This window comes from Podarcis raffonei, chromosome 10 (assembly GCF_027172205.1).
Source record: "Podarcis raffonei isolate rPodRaf1 chromosome 10, rPodRaf1.pri, whole genome shotgun sequence".
Taxonomy (NCBI): Eukaryota; Metazoa; Chordata; class Lepidosauria; order Squamata; family Lacertidae; genus Podarcis; species Podarcis raffonei.
This window is the reverse complement of record NC_070611.1, coordinates 63,112,979-63,127,398: the sequence shown is the minus strand read 5'-3', so window position 1 is coordinate 63,127,398 and position 14,420 is coordinate 63,112,979. Positions and strand designations below refer to the sequence as shown.

Here is a 14,420-nt window from a genome sequence, read left to right as displayed (position 1 = left end):
TAAGCAATGGCACTCACAGCCTGAATGTTGGAAATATAGGGGAAGATAGTAATAAATAATAAGCACTCATAGAATAATGTTGAGCTTCAAGCTGCATTGGTTGCCAGTTTGTTTCAGGGCACAACTGTCCCAGCTCCTGCCAACCTAGCAGTTCGAAAGCATGCCAGTGCAAGTAGATACCGTATTTTTCGCACTATAGGACGCACCTAGATTTGGGGGGGGGGGAATAAAGGGGGAAAAATTTATTCCTTCCCCCCGCCAGGCGCGGGGCTGGGGAGGGGGGAAGCCCGAGCTTCCCCCTCCCCCAGAACGGGACCCAGAGCCATGCCGAAGCTGCGCGCAGCTTTGGCATCGCTCTGGGAGCTTGCGGGGCTGGGGGAAGAGGAAGCCCTCCGCCAGCCTCCAAACCATGTCGGGAGACAGCGGGATGGCGCGCTGCGCCTCTCCCACTGTCTCCCGAGTTTGCGGGGCTGGCGACGGGGAGGAGCAGGCTTCTCCCCCCCGCCAGCCTTCTAGCCAAGTCGGGGGACAGCGGGAAGGGCGCGCTTCGCCTCTCCCGCTGTCTCCCGAGTTTGCGGGGCTGGCGACGGGGAGGAGCAGGCTTCTCCCCCCCGCCAGCCTTCTAGCCAAGTCGGGGGACAGCGGGAAGGGCGCGCTTCGCCTCTCCCGCTGTCTCCCGAGTTTGCGGGGCTGGCGAAGGGGAGGAGCAGGCTTCTCCCCCCGCCAGCCTTCTAACCAAGTCGGGGGACAGCGGGATGGCGGCGTTCCACCTCCCCGCTGTCCCCCGAGCTTGTGGGGCTGGCGGTGGGGCTCTCCTGAAGCCTGGAGAGCGAGAGGGGTCGGTGCGCACCGACCCCTCTCGCTCTCAAGGCTTCAGCGAAAGCCTGCATTCGCACCATAGGACGCACACACATTTCCCCTTCATTTTTGGAGGGGGAAAAGTGCGTCCTATAGTGCAAAAAATACGGTAAATAGGTATCCCTGTGGCGTCACGGTGTTCCATTGCACCAGAAGCGGTTTAGTTATGCTGGCCACATGACCCGGAAAGCTGTCTGTGGACAAATGCTGGCTCCCTTGGCCTAAAAGCGAGATGAGCGCTGCAACCCCATAGTCGCCTTTGACTGGACTTAACCGTCCAGGGGTCCTTTACCTTTAACTCTGACAGGTAGTGGCTCTCAGGACACCTGCTGCCTAAGCTTCTCTTGAAGGAGGATTATGTGGGGCCTTTCTCAGCCTAAGGGCCACATTCCCTCATGGGCAACTTTTTTGGGGGGACCAGGTCAGCAGCAGGTGGGGCCAGAGGAGAAAGTAGGCGGAGCAACAGACTCCCACCTTTGTACAGCAAAAGCTACATTCCAGCCACATTAAACCTAGAAGTGCCCGTCCTTCAACCAGATGAGCAAGAGGCGTCATCACAATTCAAAGGGCCACTGAGGCTTGTGGCCTGGTGGGAGTCTTGAGGGCTTGAGGGCTGTGTCTGTCTCCCGTGCCTGGGGCTCCACACCCCTGTCTTAAGTGGAGATGCTATGGTTCGAGTGAGAAACCTTTAGTGTGGCTCAGCCACAGAGACGTGATCCAAATGGGAAATTATTATTTTTTTGCAAACCTTGCGGCAGTGCCTTTCCCCCCGCAACACGCATGCTAGAAACACACAGGCAGAAAAGTGAATGAGATACCTCAGGCGGCAACAGAGTATGCAGTATGATCGTTTCTGGCGTGTACGTCCTGCAGATGGACCCCACACGCTTCCGTTCCTTGGAGCACTCCGTCTCGTCGTCATTCTGCAAGATGTCGCTGCTGTCGCTGTTGTTTGTTTCATAGTCGGAGGTGGCTTGTGCTGGGTCCTCTGAAAATGCAAGCCCAGCTGCCTGTTAGTTGCTGTCAGGGATCAAGCTGGTAACGGAAACAGCTCCTCTGAGCTGTCAAAAGCTGCTTCCTACGCTCCTGTGTGGCTCGCTCTGCCAATCTCCAAATTTGCTCAGGGCAGACAGAGAGACAGACAGGAGCCCCTTCTGTACCGTGCATTTAGAGCTGCTCCAGGCCACTTTAAACAGCTGTGGCTTCCCCCAGAGAATTCTGGGAAGTGTAGTTTGTTAAGGGTGCAGAGAATTGTTAGGAGATCTCTATTTCCCTCACACAGCTACAATTCCCAGAGTGGTCTAGGAAAAGGGAATTTTTTAAAAAAAATACAAAAAACTCTGGGAATTGTAGTTCTGGGATAAGGTCCCAGCAGAAGTTGCAGCAGTTTAAAATTACTATCTACATCGTGGGTGTCAAACACAAGGACCGCGGTCCGAATCCGGCCCGCCAGACCTTGTCATGTGGCCCGTGTAGCCGCCGCTGGCCGCCAGCCTTCACCTTTTATTCTCGCTTTTTTTTTTTTGACACAAGAAAGCCGCCTCTTCAGCGCATGCGCAGCAGCCTACAAGCCAGAGAACGCCTGCCCTCTAGCGGTGCCGGCCGTTCTACACAGGAAACCTCCACTTTACATGCATTCAGGAAACCTCCACTTGTTTTTATATCGGCCCCCGATGAATTTATATGAATTTTATATTGGCCCCCGATGAATTTGAGTTTGACACCCCTGATCTACATATATGAATGAGACCCACTCTAATTTGTTTTACTAATATTTGCTGATATATATATACAGTCATACCTCAGGTTACAGCCGCTTCAGGTTGCGTTTTTTGGGGTTACGGACCGCTGAAACCCGGAAGTACCAGAACAGGTTACTTCTGGGTTTTGGCGGCTTCGCATGCGCAGAAGCGCTAAATTGCGCTTTGTGCATGCGCAGAAGCGCCAAATCACAACCCGCGCGTGCGCAGACACGGATTGCAAACGCTGCGGGTTGCGAACATGCATCCCGCATGGATCACGTTCGCAACCCGAGTGTCCACTGTATATATTTGTGTGTGTGTGTGTATACACAAAACACACATATGCTGTGTGTGCAGTGAGCCTTTGGCTTGAGTGGTGGTTGGGCATTGGTAAAACCTGGTCTGGGGGAGGTGAGGTGTGGCCATCACTTGCCCCTCCATTTTAAGGGTATTCCGTTAAAGGGATCCAGGGATGTGGGTCCTGTCCGAAGCCCGGGTATGGGCTAGGGCCATGCCATGACCCCATTGGGGACCCTGGGGGAGCTCTAGTTGATGTACATCAATAGGGCTCCCCCTATTGGTAGTTGATCCTTATGAGACTACCTGCATGGTGGGCAGGAGTCAGATATAGTTGGTTCCGTTCCAATGCCTAAGCCAATTCTGTAACCAATACAGTTGTGGCCTAAATTTGCCCATTAACCTAATATATTCTGTCCAGGTGTTATTATTCAACATAAGGGGTCTTGAAATGCAAGTGGCAAATGCTTGGATAAAAACAAACAGCAGTGGCAATAAATTGTCAATTTTAGTGATTCTTTTCCCCTCTTAACTTCAGACCCAACTTGCCCACCTGTTCTGTTCAGGGTGTGCGTTCCGCCTTCCCGTCTGCTCAGAGATCCTTCGCTGGGTTCTGCTGGGTTATACGGTCTGCCGCAGCTAGAGCACAGGTCAAAGGACAGACATTGTGTAAAACTAGAGGGGTGAAAATACGTAGCAGTTGCCTGCTTCACACAGGTCACAAAGGACTGTGCCCTGTATGCAGAGAGCTGGGTGTGTGAAATAGGAATGGAAGAGGAATCTGTTTTAAGTGGATTCATACAAGGAAACCAGTCTATTGATGTTCACCTGCATCAAACTCTTGCACTGAGCACCCATTTATGTCTGAGCTGCTTGTGCATTTTTTTTTAAAGCCCAAATAATTATGAGCAAAAAAATTGTATAACACAAATAAGGTCCCATGCAGAACTATATTTCTATAGCATAACTACAAATATTAATGCATATTTACTTTAATACCGTTACAGAAATTGTTGTAGGTTATCTTTTTCTGCGCTAGTTCCTTTAGGAAACCTGGATTATATACAGTGGTACCTCGGGTTACATACGCTTCAGGTTACAGCCTCCGCTAACCCAGAAATAGCACTTCAGGTTAAGAACTTTGCTTCAGGATGAGAAAAGAAATTGTGCTCTGGCGGCGCGGCAGCAGAAGGAGGCCCCATTAGCTAAAGTGGTGCTTCAGGTTAAGAACAGTTTCTGGTTAAGTACGGACCTCTGGAACAAATTAAGTACTTAACCCGAGGTACCACTGTATGTGCATAATGTTATACAGTGGAACCTTGGTTTTCTAACTTAATCCATTCCAGAAGACTGTTTGGCTTCTGAAAAGTTTGAAAACTTAGGATCAATGGGCTGGTTGCAAAGCCAATGGGGAAAAATGAAAAACGTGGCTCAGAAGCTGTTCGGCTTCTGAAAATTGTTCGAAAACCAAAGCAGTTACTTCTGGGCTTTCGGCGTTTGGGAGCTGAAACATTCCAAAATGGAGGCGTTCGGGAACCGAGGTTTAACTGTATCCAATGCAGCTGAAGATTGGGAGATTCAGGGCAGCTAAAAGAAAGCACTTCACCATACAGCACAGGGTTAAAACTATGGAACGCACTCCCACAGGAGGCAGTGATTGCTATGGCCTTAGATGGTCTTCATGGACTCATGGAATTGTAGAGCTGGAAGGGACCCCAAGGGCCATCTAGTCGAACCCCCCTTGCAATGCAGGAATCTCAACTCAAGCATCATCCATGACAGATGGCCATCTATCTTTAAAAATAGATTGGACAGATTCGCCGAGGAGAGGACTATCAATGGCTACTAGCCACGATGGCTATGCTCTGCATCTACGGCTGGAGGCGATAATGTTTCCAAATCCCAGATGCTGGAAACCACTGGAGGGGAAAGAGCTCTTATGCTTGCCGGTTTCCCACAGGCATCTGGCTGGCCCCTGTGAGAACAGGATGCTGGACTAGATGGGACCCAGCAAGATATTTTTATGTTCTCAAACATATAATTCAATTCAAAGTGTTGGTGTTGACCTTTAAAGCCCTAAACAGCCTCGGTCCAGTATACCTGAAGGAGCATCTCCACCCCCATCGTTCAGCCAAGACACTGAGGTCCAGTGCCAAGGGCCTTCTGGTGGTTCTCTCATTGCCAGAAGTGAGGTTACCGGGAACCAGGCAGAGGGCCTTCTTGGTAGTGGCGCCCACACTGTGGAACGCCCTCCCACCAGATGTGAAGGAAATAAGCAGCTATCCTATCTTTAAAAGATATCTGAAGGCAGCCCTGTTTAGGGAAGTTTTTAATATTTAATGCTGTATTGTTCTTAACACTCGATTGGAAGCCGCCCAGAGTGGCTGGGGAAACTCAGCCAGATGGGCGGGGTATAAATAATAAATTATTATTATTATTATTATTATTATTATTATGCATATAATATGTGAGAATTCTTGATATTTTAAACTAGACAATGCCGTTGCAGTCAAGATAATATAAACTCATGTATGCTGGCTGCTTGGCATGGCTTAAAATAACACCCTTCTGACTTTCTTTCCCACCAGAATAACACAATGGAGAGAGACCTGAGTACGCAGCGACAAACGAGCCTGCTGTAATGCCACACAACTTTTTTAAAAGTGCAATTTTTAAAAAGCGAAAACTCAAACCTGGACACAATTAGGAGTGTTACATAATAGCATTAAGAAAACACAACCTATTGCCACTGAGCTTTTAAGCAAGACCAAAACAGCCTGTTTCTTGGAACCCTTTGTTTTCTTTTTTTGGATGTTGCCATGGATCTAGTTCCAAGAAGTCAAAATATAGGACGCAACAGAAAGGCAAGACCACCTGGCGACGGCCAAAGGGACTTGATATTGTCCGAGAGACCTGATGCAGCTGGAGTGAGCCGAAACAACGCATAGAGCCTTAGCTCAACTCTTCAAATACTTTAGGGGGACAATCCAGGAACCCCAGGACCTTGTGCACACAAGCTGAGCCACGGTCCCCTTTGGTACGGTGGAAACGGGCAAAGTTATCACAGCTGCGGTTCTCCCACTCCACCGAAACACACACATACAGTGGTACCTCGCAAGACGAAATTAATTCGTTCCGCGAGTTTTTTCTTCTTCCGAGTTTTTTGTCTTGCGAAGCACGGTTTCCCATAGGAATGCATTGAAAATCAATTAATGCGTTCCTATGGAAACCGCTTGCCAGGCTGGCGGTGCGGAGAAGGGCTCTCCGCCCCACCGCCAGCCTTCGGAGCAGCCTTCCGAAGGCTGGCGGCGGGAGGAGGTCTCTCCGCCCCACCGCCAGCCTTCGGAGCAGCCTTCCGAAGGCTGGCGGTGGGAGGAGGTCTCTCCGCCCCACTGCCAGCCTTCGGAGCAGCCTTCCGAAGGCTGACGGCGGGAGGAGGTCTCTCCGCCCCACCGCCAGCCTTCGGAGGAGCCTTCCGAAGTCTGGCGGGGGGAGGAGGTCTCTCCGCCCCACCGCCAGCCTTCGGAGCAGCCTTCCGAAGGCTGGCGGGGGGGAGAAGGTCTCTCCGCCGCACCGCCAGCCTTCGGAGGAGGTCCGAGGACAGTGGGGAAGACGCGCTGCGCTTCCCCGCTGTCCCCGGAGATTTCCCTATGGGCTTTCGTCTTGCGAAGGAAGCCCATAGGGAAATTCGTCTGGCGAAGCACCTCGAAAAATGGAAAACTCTTTCTTCTTGCGAGTTTTCCGTCTTGCGAGGCATTCGTCTTGCGAGGTACCACTGTACTGGGTTATGGATAATACGATTGCGTTGTGCAGAACAGAGCCTTGAGGACGAGGGTGGGGAGAGGGAAATGAAAGACGGTTCCAACAAGTGTCAGAGAAGCATCTTACCTGCTGCAAATGACAGGCGTGGCCACGACAGCCTCCGAAAGGTTAGGGGCACTCTGGGTGCAACCCAAGACCCTATGGGGCTTCAGCGTTTGCTTAGTGGCAGTGACCGTCGACTCGGGGAATTGTTCGCTGGAGGTCTTGCTGATGGGGCTGCTGGCTGGAGTGCCGTGGATGGGCGAATGGCTTGGGGAGGTAAGAGGCGAAATATTTGGTGGGATACCTATTAGGAGGAAGAATGACAAAAAAATAAAGGGGTGTGCATTTAAAGCATTTATATTCCATCTTTCCTCCAAGGAGCTCAAGCAAGGTTGGTGCTCCTCCTCCCCATTTTATCCTCACAGCAACTCTGAGGTATAAAAGGCGAAAGGTAAAGGAACCCTGGACGGGTAAGTCCAGTCAAAGGTGTCTATGGGGTTGTGGCACTCTTCTCGCTTTCAGGCCGAGGTAGCCGGCGTTTGTCCACAGACAACTTTCTGGGTGGCCAGCATGACTAAATAATAATAATAATAATAATAATTTATTATTTATACCCCGCCCATCTGGCTGAGTTTCCCCAGCCACTCTGGGCGGCTCCCAATCAGTGTTAAAAACAGTACAGCGTTACATATTAAAAACTTCCCTGAACAGGGCTGCCTTAAGATGTCTTCTGAATGTCAGGTAATTATTTATCTCTTTGACATCTGATGGGAGGGCGTTCCACAGGGCGGGCGCCACTACCGAGAAGGCCCTCTGTCTGGTTCCCTGTAGCCTCACTTCTCGCAATGAGGGAACCGCCAGAAGGCCCTCGGCGCTGGATCTAAACCGCTTCTGGCACAACGGGACACCGTGACAGAAACGAGAGCTCATGCAAACACCATTTACCTTCCCGCTGCAGCGGTACCTATTTATCTACTTGCACTGGTGTGCTTTCAAACTGCTAGGTTGGCAGAAGCTGGGACAGAGGAACAGGAGCTCACCCCATCACACAGATTTGAACCGCCGACCTTCTGATCAGCAAGCCCAAGAGGCTCAGTGGTTTAAACCACAGGGCCACCCGCTCCCTTCTGCGAGGTAGGTAAGGCTGAGAGACAGTGACCGGCCCTAGGTCACCCCGTGATCTTCATGGCTGAGCAGGGATTTGAACCCTGGTCTTTCCCAGGTCCCACTTGCTTCAGGCAGACCAAAGCTTCTCCGACAGAGATTTCATTGGAAGTTCTTACAATGCACAAGATGCTAGCCAGGACAGGGCAGAAGTTCCAATCACAACTTTAGATACTCCATATGCTAGTAGGGTGAGCTCAAAATGGGAATTGCATTAGTTAGCAAATAGGCCCAAATAGGACTAATTTAGCCAGCTAGCCCTGGTGATCGTCTAATGTTTATTGGATGGATTTCCCCCTAAATTGATTTTAGAACTTGGAATTTATTGTTATTCATGCTTTTATACTGTATTTTATGCTGCTTTTTGTTGTATCACAATTAAGTGTTTTAAATTTGTTGCTAGCCACCCTGAGCCAGGTTTTCTGAACCGGGAAGGGTGGGGTATAAATAAAAATTTATTATTTATTATTAGCATGCTTAGGGACCCAACACACACATTCATGGAGCAGGAGGGAGACAGAGTCAGCGGCAGTTTCAAGGTGCTGCCAAATTTTCACATAGCATAGGGCGCCGCTGAAATCTGAGAGCCCCAAATCCGCCACTGACAAAGTGAACTACGTGTGGTTGTCTTGGGCTTCTTGGGAAAAGGGTGAGATCTAAACGTAACAAACTAGTGTGCAAAACATTTTAAAAACTTGTTGTGAATCTTCAGGGGGAGCTCCCCTCTCAAATTTGATAAGCTGGGGGCAGGTAGGAGGTGTTTAAACCTTCCCTGCAGGTCATTTTTCAGATCAAAATCACTCTCCCATTGGCTGCATTTCCGAAAGGTACTGCTGGTTTTTTAAACACACAAATGCAGTGGAGAGAAAGGTTTTCTGCTCTTCCCTCCCTTCTTCCCGGCCTGCTGCTGCTCTGATGAAATCTAGAGGCTTCTTTTGGTTGTCTTAAATTTAAAACAAAAATGCAGAGAGATGCTTGTCTGCTGCATTGCTCCTGAGATGCAAAAGAATGGAAGGTCTCTGCTAATCCCCTCTTGCAGTTCATGCTGGGGACCATAGGAAGCCAGACCATTGGGTCCATCTGGCTCAGAATTGTCTACACTGACTGGCAGCACCTTCCCACGGTTTCAGGCAGGGGGCATTCCCAGCCTTACTCTGGAGATGTCAGAGATAGAACCTGGAACCTTCTGCATGGAAAGCAGATGCTCTACCAAAAAGCTACGGTCCTTAACATAGGATGTGAAAGAGCTCTTTGCCGCTCAGCTTGAAGTCAGCAATTACAGCTAATACTGCTGGTCTTCCACCTGTGGCTCAATTCAAAGCGCAGCCTGTGCTACAGGTGCAAATACAGCACAGCTAGGAAAGAAACATAACCTCAGCTGTTCCCCACTGATTTTGAACACAGCACATTTAAGAGACCACCCCTGTTGTGACCCATAACCTCACAGCGCATCTATATGCCCAAGAGCTAACCAACCTTGCCGACTTGGCCGCTTGGAATTCAGATGGTTTGCAGCGGACATTGCATAGGAGGCGGAGAACGACCTGCTTTTGGTGAGGTTCATCAGGAGGGAATTGTTCCACGCGTCGGAGCTGTGAAAAGAGAGCAGAGATCAACCGAAGGGTTATAATCAGCTGTTTCTGCTTGGACCAGAGGTGTTAGGACAGAGTGGGGCTCGCCATCTCCAGGAACCCAGGAAGAGCCCTGCCTAGCCAATCAGCATCTCACAATGGCCAACCCCAAGCAGGACCAGTGAGACATTTCACCATCACAATTCTATTGCACCCATTATAAGTGCAGACCAAGATATTTGACTTAGGAGTCTATTATTGCTATCCCATGGCCATATAATTCATGATGTTGTTTTGTGAAAGACCAGTGCTATCTCTGACCAAGGTAAGCTACTTTTTGGGGAAGGGGGGAGTGGCAGGGGAAATTCCACAGTTGCTTCCCCAAATGATTGCATACGTTCTCCATAATGTTCAAAGGAGGAAGACTAGATGAACAGATGTACCTATGGATACGAAATGCAGCTGGCTAATGCCCCTTGTCTGCCAATGAATGTCCAATTAAAAACACTGAGACATACACTCTTGCCTCCAACCTATCCCTGATATTATGCCTCTGTGCCTGGTGTTCTTGCTCCTCTGCTGCTGTCATAGATATTAACCCCTGCAAGTTGTGGATCATGCACTTACTTCTGGCCCAACTGGATTAGCAATCCGTTGCTCTTCTCCAGCTCTCTCACTCCTCCTCCAGCTATCTGATATCGCTTCCCAATTGTGGAATGGGTCAAGGCAATGGCTGGGACTCAATGTTTTAAAAGCGTGAGAGCACTACTTAGATGTATGCGTGGGAGCGAAGAATTTTAGAGGTGATTGGTTAAACTTTTTTTTGCAGAAAAGGATTTCCATTCCCAATCTGAGAATAGCATCTGTTCCTTTTCATTATATGCCGAAAAAGCATAATTAATCCCTCAACTGCAGGCTAAAGATATCCTTTTCAATCAGATCTGACACTTATAATGCAACATTTGATGGATGAATCAATTTAAAGCGTGATAACTGAATGCTCATTTAATTGGTTAAGATTTTTCAATTTTATGAAATTGTCCATGGGAGATTATCCAATGGTTTTTACCACCCTTTTTTATTTCCATGTTTCACTTTCTTAGATATACAGTGGGGTTATTTACTCTCAGGTGTCGTCAGTCATTTGAATAATTCCTTCCTTTACTGATTATCTGGGGGACAAGGCCAGGGATGGAAAAAGGAATTGCAGCATCACTTGAGGGCTTGACTCAACTTTTCACCTTCGGTGGAGCAACATCTGAGCTAGTTAGTTTCTGTCCAAGGTCCTGCAGAATATGCTTTTACAGTGGTACCTCGGGTTACATACACTTCAGGTTACATACACTTCAGGTTACAGACTCTGCTAACCCAGAAATAGTGCTTCAGGTTAAGAAATTTGCTTCAGGATGAGAACAGATATTGTGCTCCGGCAGTGTGGCAGCAGCAGGAGGCCCCATTAGCTAAAGTGGTGCTTCAGGTTAAGAACAGTTTCAGGTTAAGAACGGACCTCCGGAATGAATTAAGTACTTAACGCGAGGTACCACTCTAGTTAGTTTCTGCCCTATTGATAATCTCCTTCAAGTCCAATTGGGAATCTCTGTGGGACCTTGGCACGATCCCAGAGCAGGAGATCTGCGAAAACGGTGGTCTTAGTCTTTGTGATTACACCATCAAAAGACAAGTCATAATTTAGTCCAAAACATCTACTGTTTCCAGGAAGAAGTCAACACTCTTAAGATTCTGAGATGCTACAGAGAATCACACGACTTTTTGTCATCGAACCACCCCCCTACACACAATTATTTCCTCACCCAGATGACGAAGTATCATGAAGTTTGATGCTAGCACTGCGGTCTCTTCTCACTGGAGCTGGCTCCAAAGTGGGCAAACCAGTTGCAGATGTGGTTGTTGTCCAAGTGGACGACACTCGCCGCAAAAGACCTGGGGGCAGACTTTTCCGGAAGCGCTAAGGATAAGACAGGAAGACTTTTCAACTGGGTAGTATTTCGTCCATAATCGCCAGCAGTTACTGGCAGTCAGTTTGCAAAGAAAACATTGTGAATGGGGTGGGGAGGAGAGGGAAAGAATTATTTTTAAATGAGTATTCTGTTAGCTTCTTCTTGTAGCTTGTATAATTATAAGATTACTGTATAAACTTAGAAGGGGGTTGAGTGGCTGTGACTATTACAAAGGGACCCTGAACGTCTGAATTTCCCATTACACTACTGACTGATAGTCAACAGCACTGATAGTCAACAGGGGTGGCCTTGGACTTGCTTGTGAGCCCTTGTTGAGTAGTGGTGTGAGTGTTGGACTTATATTAGTGAAACCTGGGTTCAAATTCTGACTCAGCCGCAAATAACAAGGTGATTGGGTGACTTTAGGCCAGCCCTTGTCTTTCAGCCTAATATATCTCACAGGGTTGTCGTGAGTATAAAAGGTGAGGGGACTGTGCATGCTGCACCCTGAAGCATCTATTTCACACAGAATGTCTTTTCTTACAGTCACAGAATTAACACCCGAGGAAAAGAAGAACCAACATTTCCCACAACCTGAAAGAGGGACGCTCACCTTGGGAATAGTCAGCTTTTCTCCCTTCTCTGAGCATTCCTCTGAGTCAGAACAGGTGTAGTTCTCATTGAAAGATGCCAAAGGGTTGATCCTCGGTTTGTGGATGGCTTGGAAGGTTAGCTGTGTGTTGAGCAGGTTGCTCACCGCCCGAAGGGAGGTGCAGACGTTTGGTGGTAAGGAAGGATCTGCCAGGAGGTCTGTAATAAGTCCGTGAGCCTCTCCCATGACTGCAATGTCAACTGTAATACTGGTGCCTGAAGACTGGAAGTAGAGAAAGAGTGAAGCTTCAGCAAAAAAGAAAGTCAGGAAATGGCTAAATCAGAACCCAAACCAAGGTGATCTCTGCACTGCAAAGTTTGCCCTCATTTATGCCATATTCAATACTGTGTGTGTGTGTGTGTGTGTGTTTCGCAGATGAACAAAGATGACAAACACTTCTTTTCCTGGTGCAGACATACGAAATGTTTAGTAACTGAAGGGGGTGTACCAACAAATAGACAATAGCCCTTCTTATTGCTTTCTTTTTTTTTATAAGATATTTATTAAGATTTTCAATTTTTTATACAAACAAAAAACAAACAAAAAGATTAAAAAAGACATATAGTTCATAATACCAACTTTTCAATAACATATTTCTCTGACCCCCTCATACCTCCCCTTCTTGTATTCCATTTCAAATTATTTGTTCAGCAAATCCTTAACTTAAAGCATTACAGCTTTTAATATCGCCTTATTTTCTATCCAAACCTTTTTTCCCCCCATATTCCTTTATATCATTACAGCTAGAAACCACTCAATTTCAATCCAACATCATTCAACATTCCTTAATTTTACAGTATTTCTGTAAGTAGTCCTTGAATTTTTTCCAATCTTCTTCTGCCGACTCTTCTCCCTGGTCGCGGATTCTGCTAGTCATTTCTGCCAATCCCATACAGTCAATCAGTTTCATCTGCCATTCTTCCAGAGTGGGTAGATCTTGCGTCTTCCAATACTTTGCAATAAGTATTCTTGCTGCTGTTGTTGCTTATTGCTTTCATACATGCAGAAACTCGGCACAAGAGTCATTTTTCCTGGTGCTATGTTTACCTGTATGTTTTGCAAAACGTGCAACTTGACTCCTGCCCATCATAGAGTAAGGTTCCCCACCATTGATATGGATTGAGCAGGGGAAGCTCTTTGGGTGATGAGAAGGACACAAGTTGTGCAGTCAGCTGAATGCTACAGGTGAGGTAGGGATGGAAGAAGCAAATTTAATGACCAGAGTCCCCCATGCATGTACACCCACTGCTCTACTTTATCATGATATACTTTATCATCTCCTTGGTGTGTTCTCCAGGGTCAAGACACATCTGACGTGACATCTAGCTTGGTCCTTTGTACAGGGGCAGCTTCATAAGCTGCAGGTTATGTGGATCCGGCAGTGCAAATGCAGTCACATATTGTCGCTTGCCCCAGATTTGCCAGTATAATCCAAGAGTTGATTAGAGTGTGGTGCTGATAACACCAAGGTTGCAGGTTCGATCCCTGCACGGGACAGCCACATATTTGCAGGGGGTTGGACTAAATGATCCTCAGGGTCCCTTCCAACTCTATTTTTCTCTGCACGTCCAAAGGATGTTACCGTAGAGCTGCAGGAAGCTGTTTTCCTTCCTCCCACCTTGGCAGAACCCACAGTAGCTTTAGCCAAAATTGGTCGATTCATTTGATTGGAGGGCTTGCAACCTTTTCCCAACATGAAACAAGTTCACCAAGCAGACAAGGAGACCCTGGTCATTCTACATGTCCTATCAATCAAGCTCTCTGGCAAGCCACAGGCCGCATGCATGCACACACGCGGGTGCACACACAAACACACGCACAGAGAAAAGAAACAATGAAAAGGGTTAAGATAGACTGCAGGTTATTGGCATGCAGGGTGCAAACCGAGGAACAGGCAGGCAGCTGTGCCTGGCTTGTCTTTGCCCTTTATAAAATAACAGCCCGACCATAAATCATGATTCGATATAGTTTCCAAGTCACATCATGAACTCTCTGGCCAAGTGTCTTAAAACAAAATTAAAAGTAAACACAGCTCCTTTCTCTCCTCCCCCTACTTCCCGACTCTTTTAATTTCCAAAAAGCCTTGAGCAGCACATGCCGGCAGCTTCGGTGGAAATAACAGGTTATTTTAGAATTTGCAGACAAGTCTCCGTAGGGATTTCTATCCCCAAGATTAAGCAGGGATGAAAAACACGCTCCATATTACTTGTTTGACACGTTTCTCAGAAGGATGGGGGCTCTTCTGCAAAAGGCAAAGAAAGGCTGTTGACTTTGGAGACCTTATAAGGATGATCTGTAGCTTTGCCCAAGGAAGAGTTTGCGTGCCATCTCTGTAACTCATGTCAAGCTGACCCAGCTGTACCGTTTGGAAACT

At 47.8% G+C, this 14,420-nt stretch overlaps 1 protein-coding gene across 3 annotated transcripts in view; it reads right to left on the bottom strand.

The window, feature by feature from the left end:
• The window catches only part of PDE3A (phosphodiesterase 3A), a 267,787-nt gene that overhangs the window by 23,755 nt on the left and 229,612 nt on the right, over positions 1 to 14,420 (bottom strand). For all 3 annotated transcript variants that reach the window (XM_053407065.1, XM_053407066.1, XM_053407067.1), the window contains 6 exons: positions 12,008 to 12,268; positions 11,248 to 11,402; positions 9,342 to 9,457; positions 6,786 to 7,005; positions 3,451 to 3,536; positions 1,677 to 1,846 (listed from right to left, as the gene is read on the bottom strand). In XM_053407065.1, the coding sequence (XP_053263040.1) occupies positions 1,677 to 1,846; positions 3,451 to 3,536; positions 6,786 to 7,005; positions 9,342 to 9,457; positions 11,248 to 11,402; positions 12,008 to 12,268 (1,008 nt within the window). The remainder of the gene's footprint in view (positions 1 to 1,676; positions 1,847 to 3,450; positions 3,537 to 6,785; positions 7,006 to 9,341; positions 9,458 to 11,247; positions 11,403 to 12,007; positions 12,269 to 14,420) is intronic.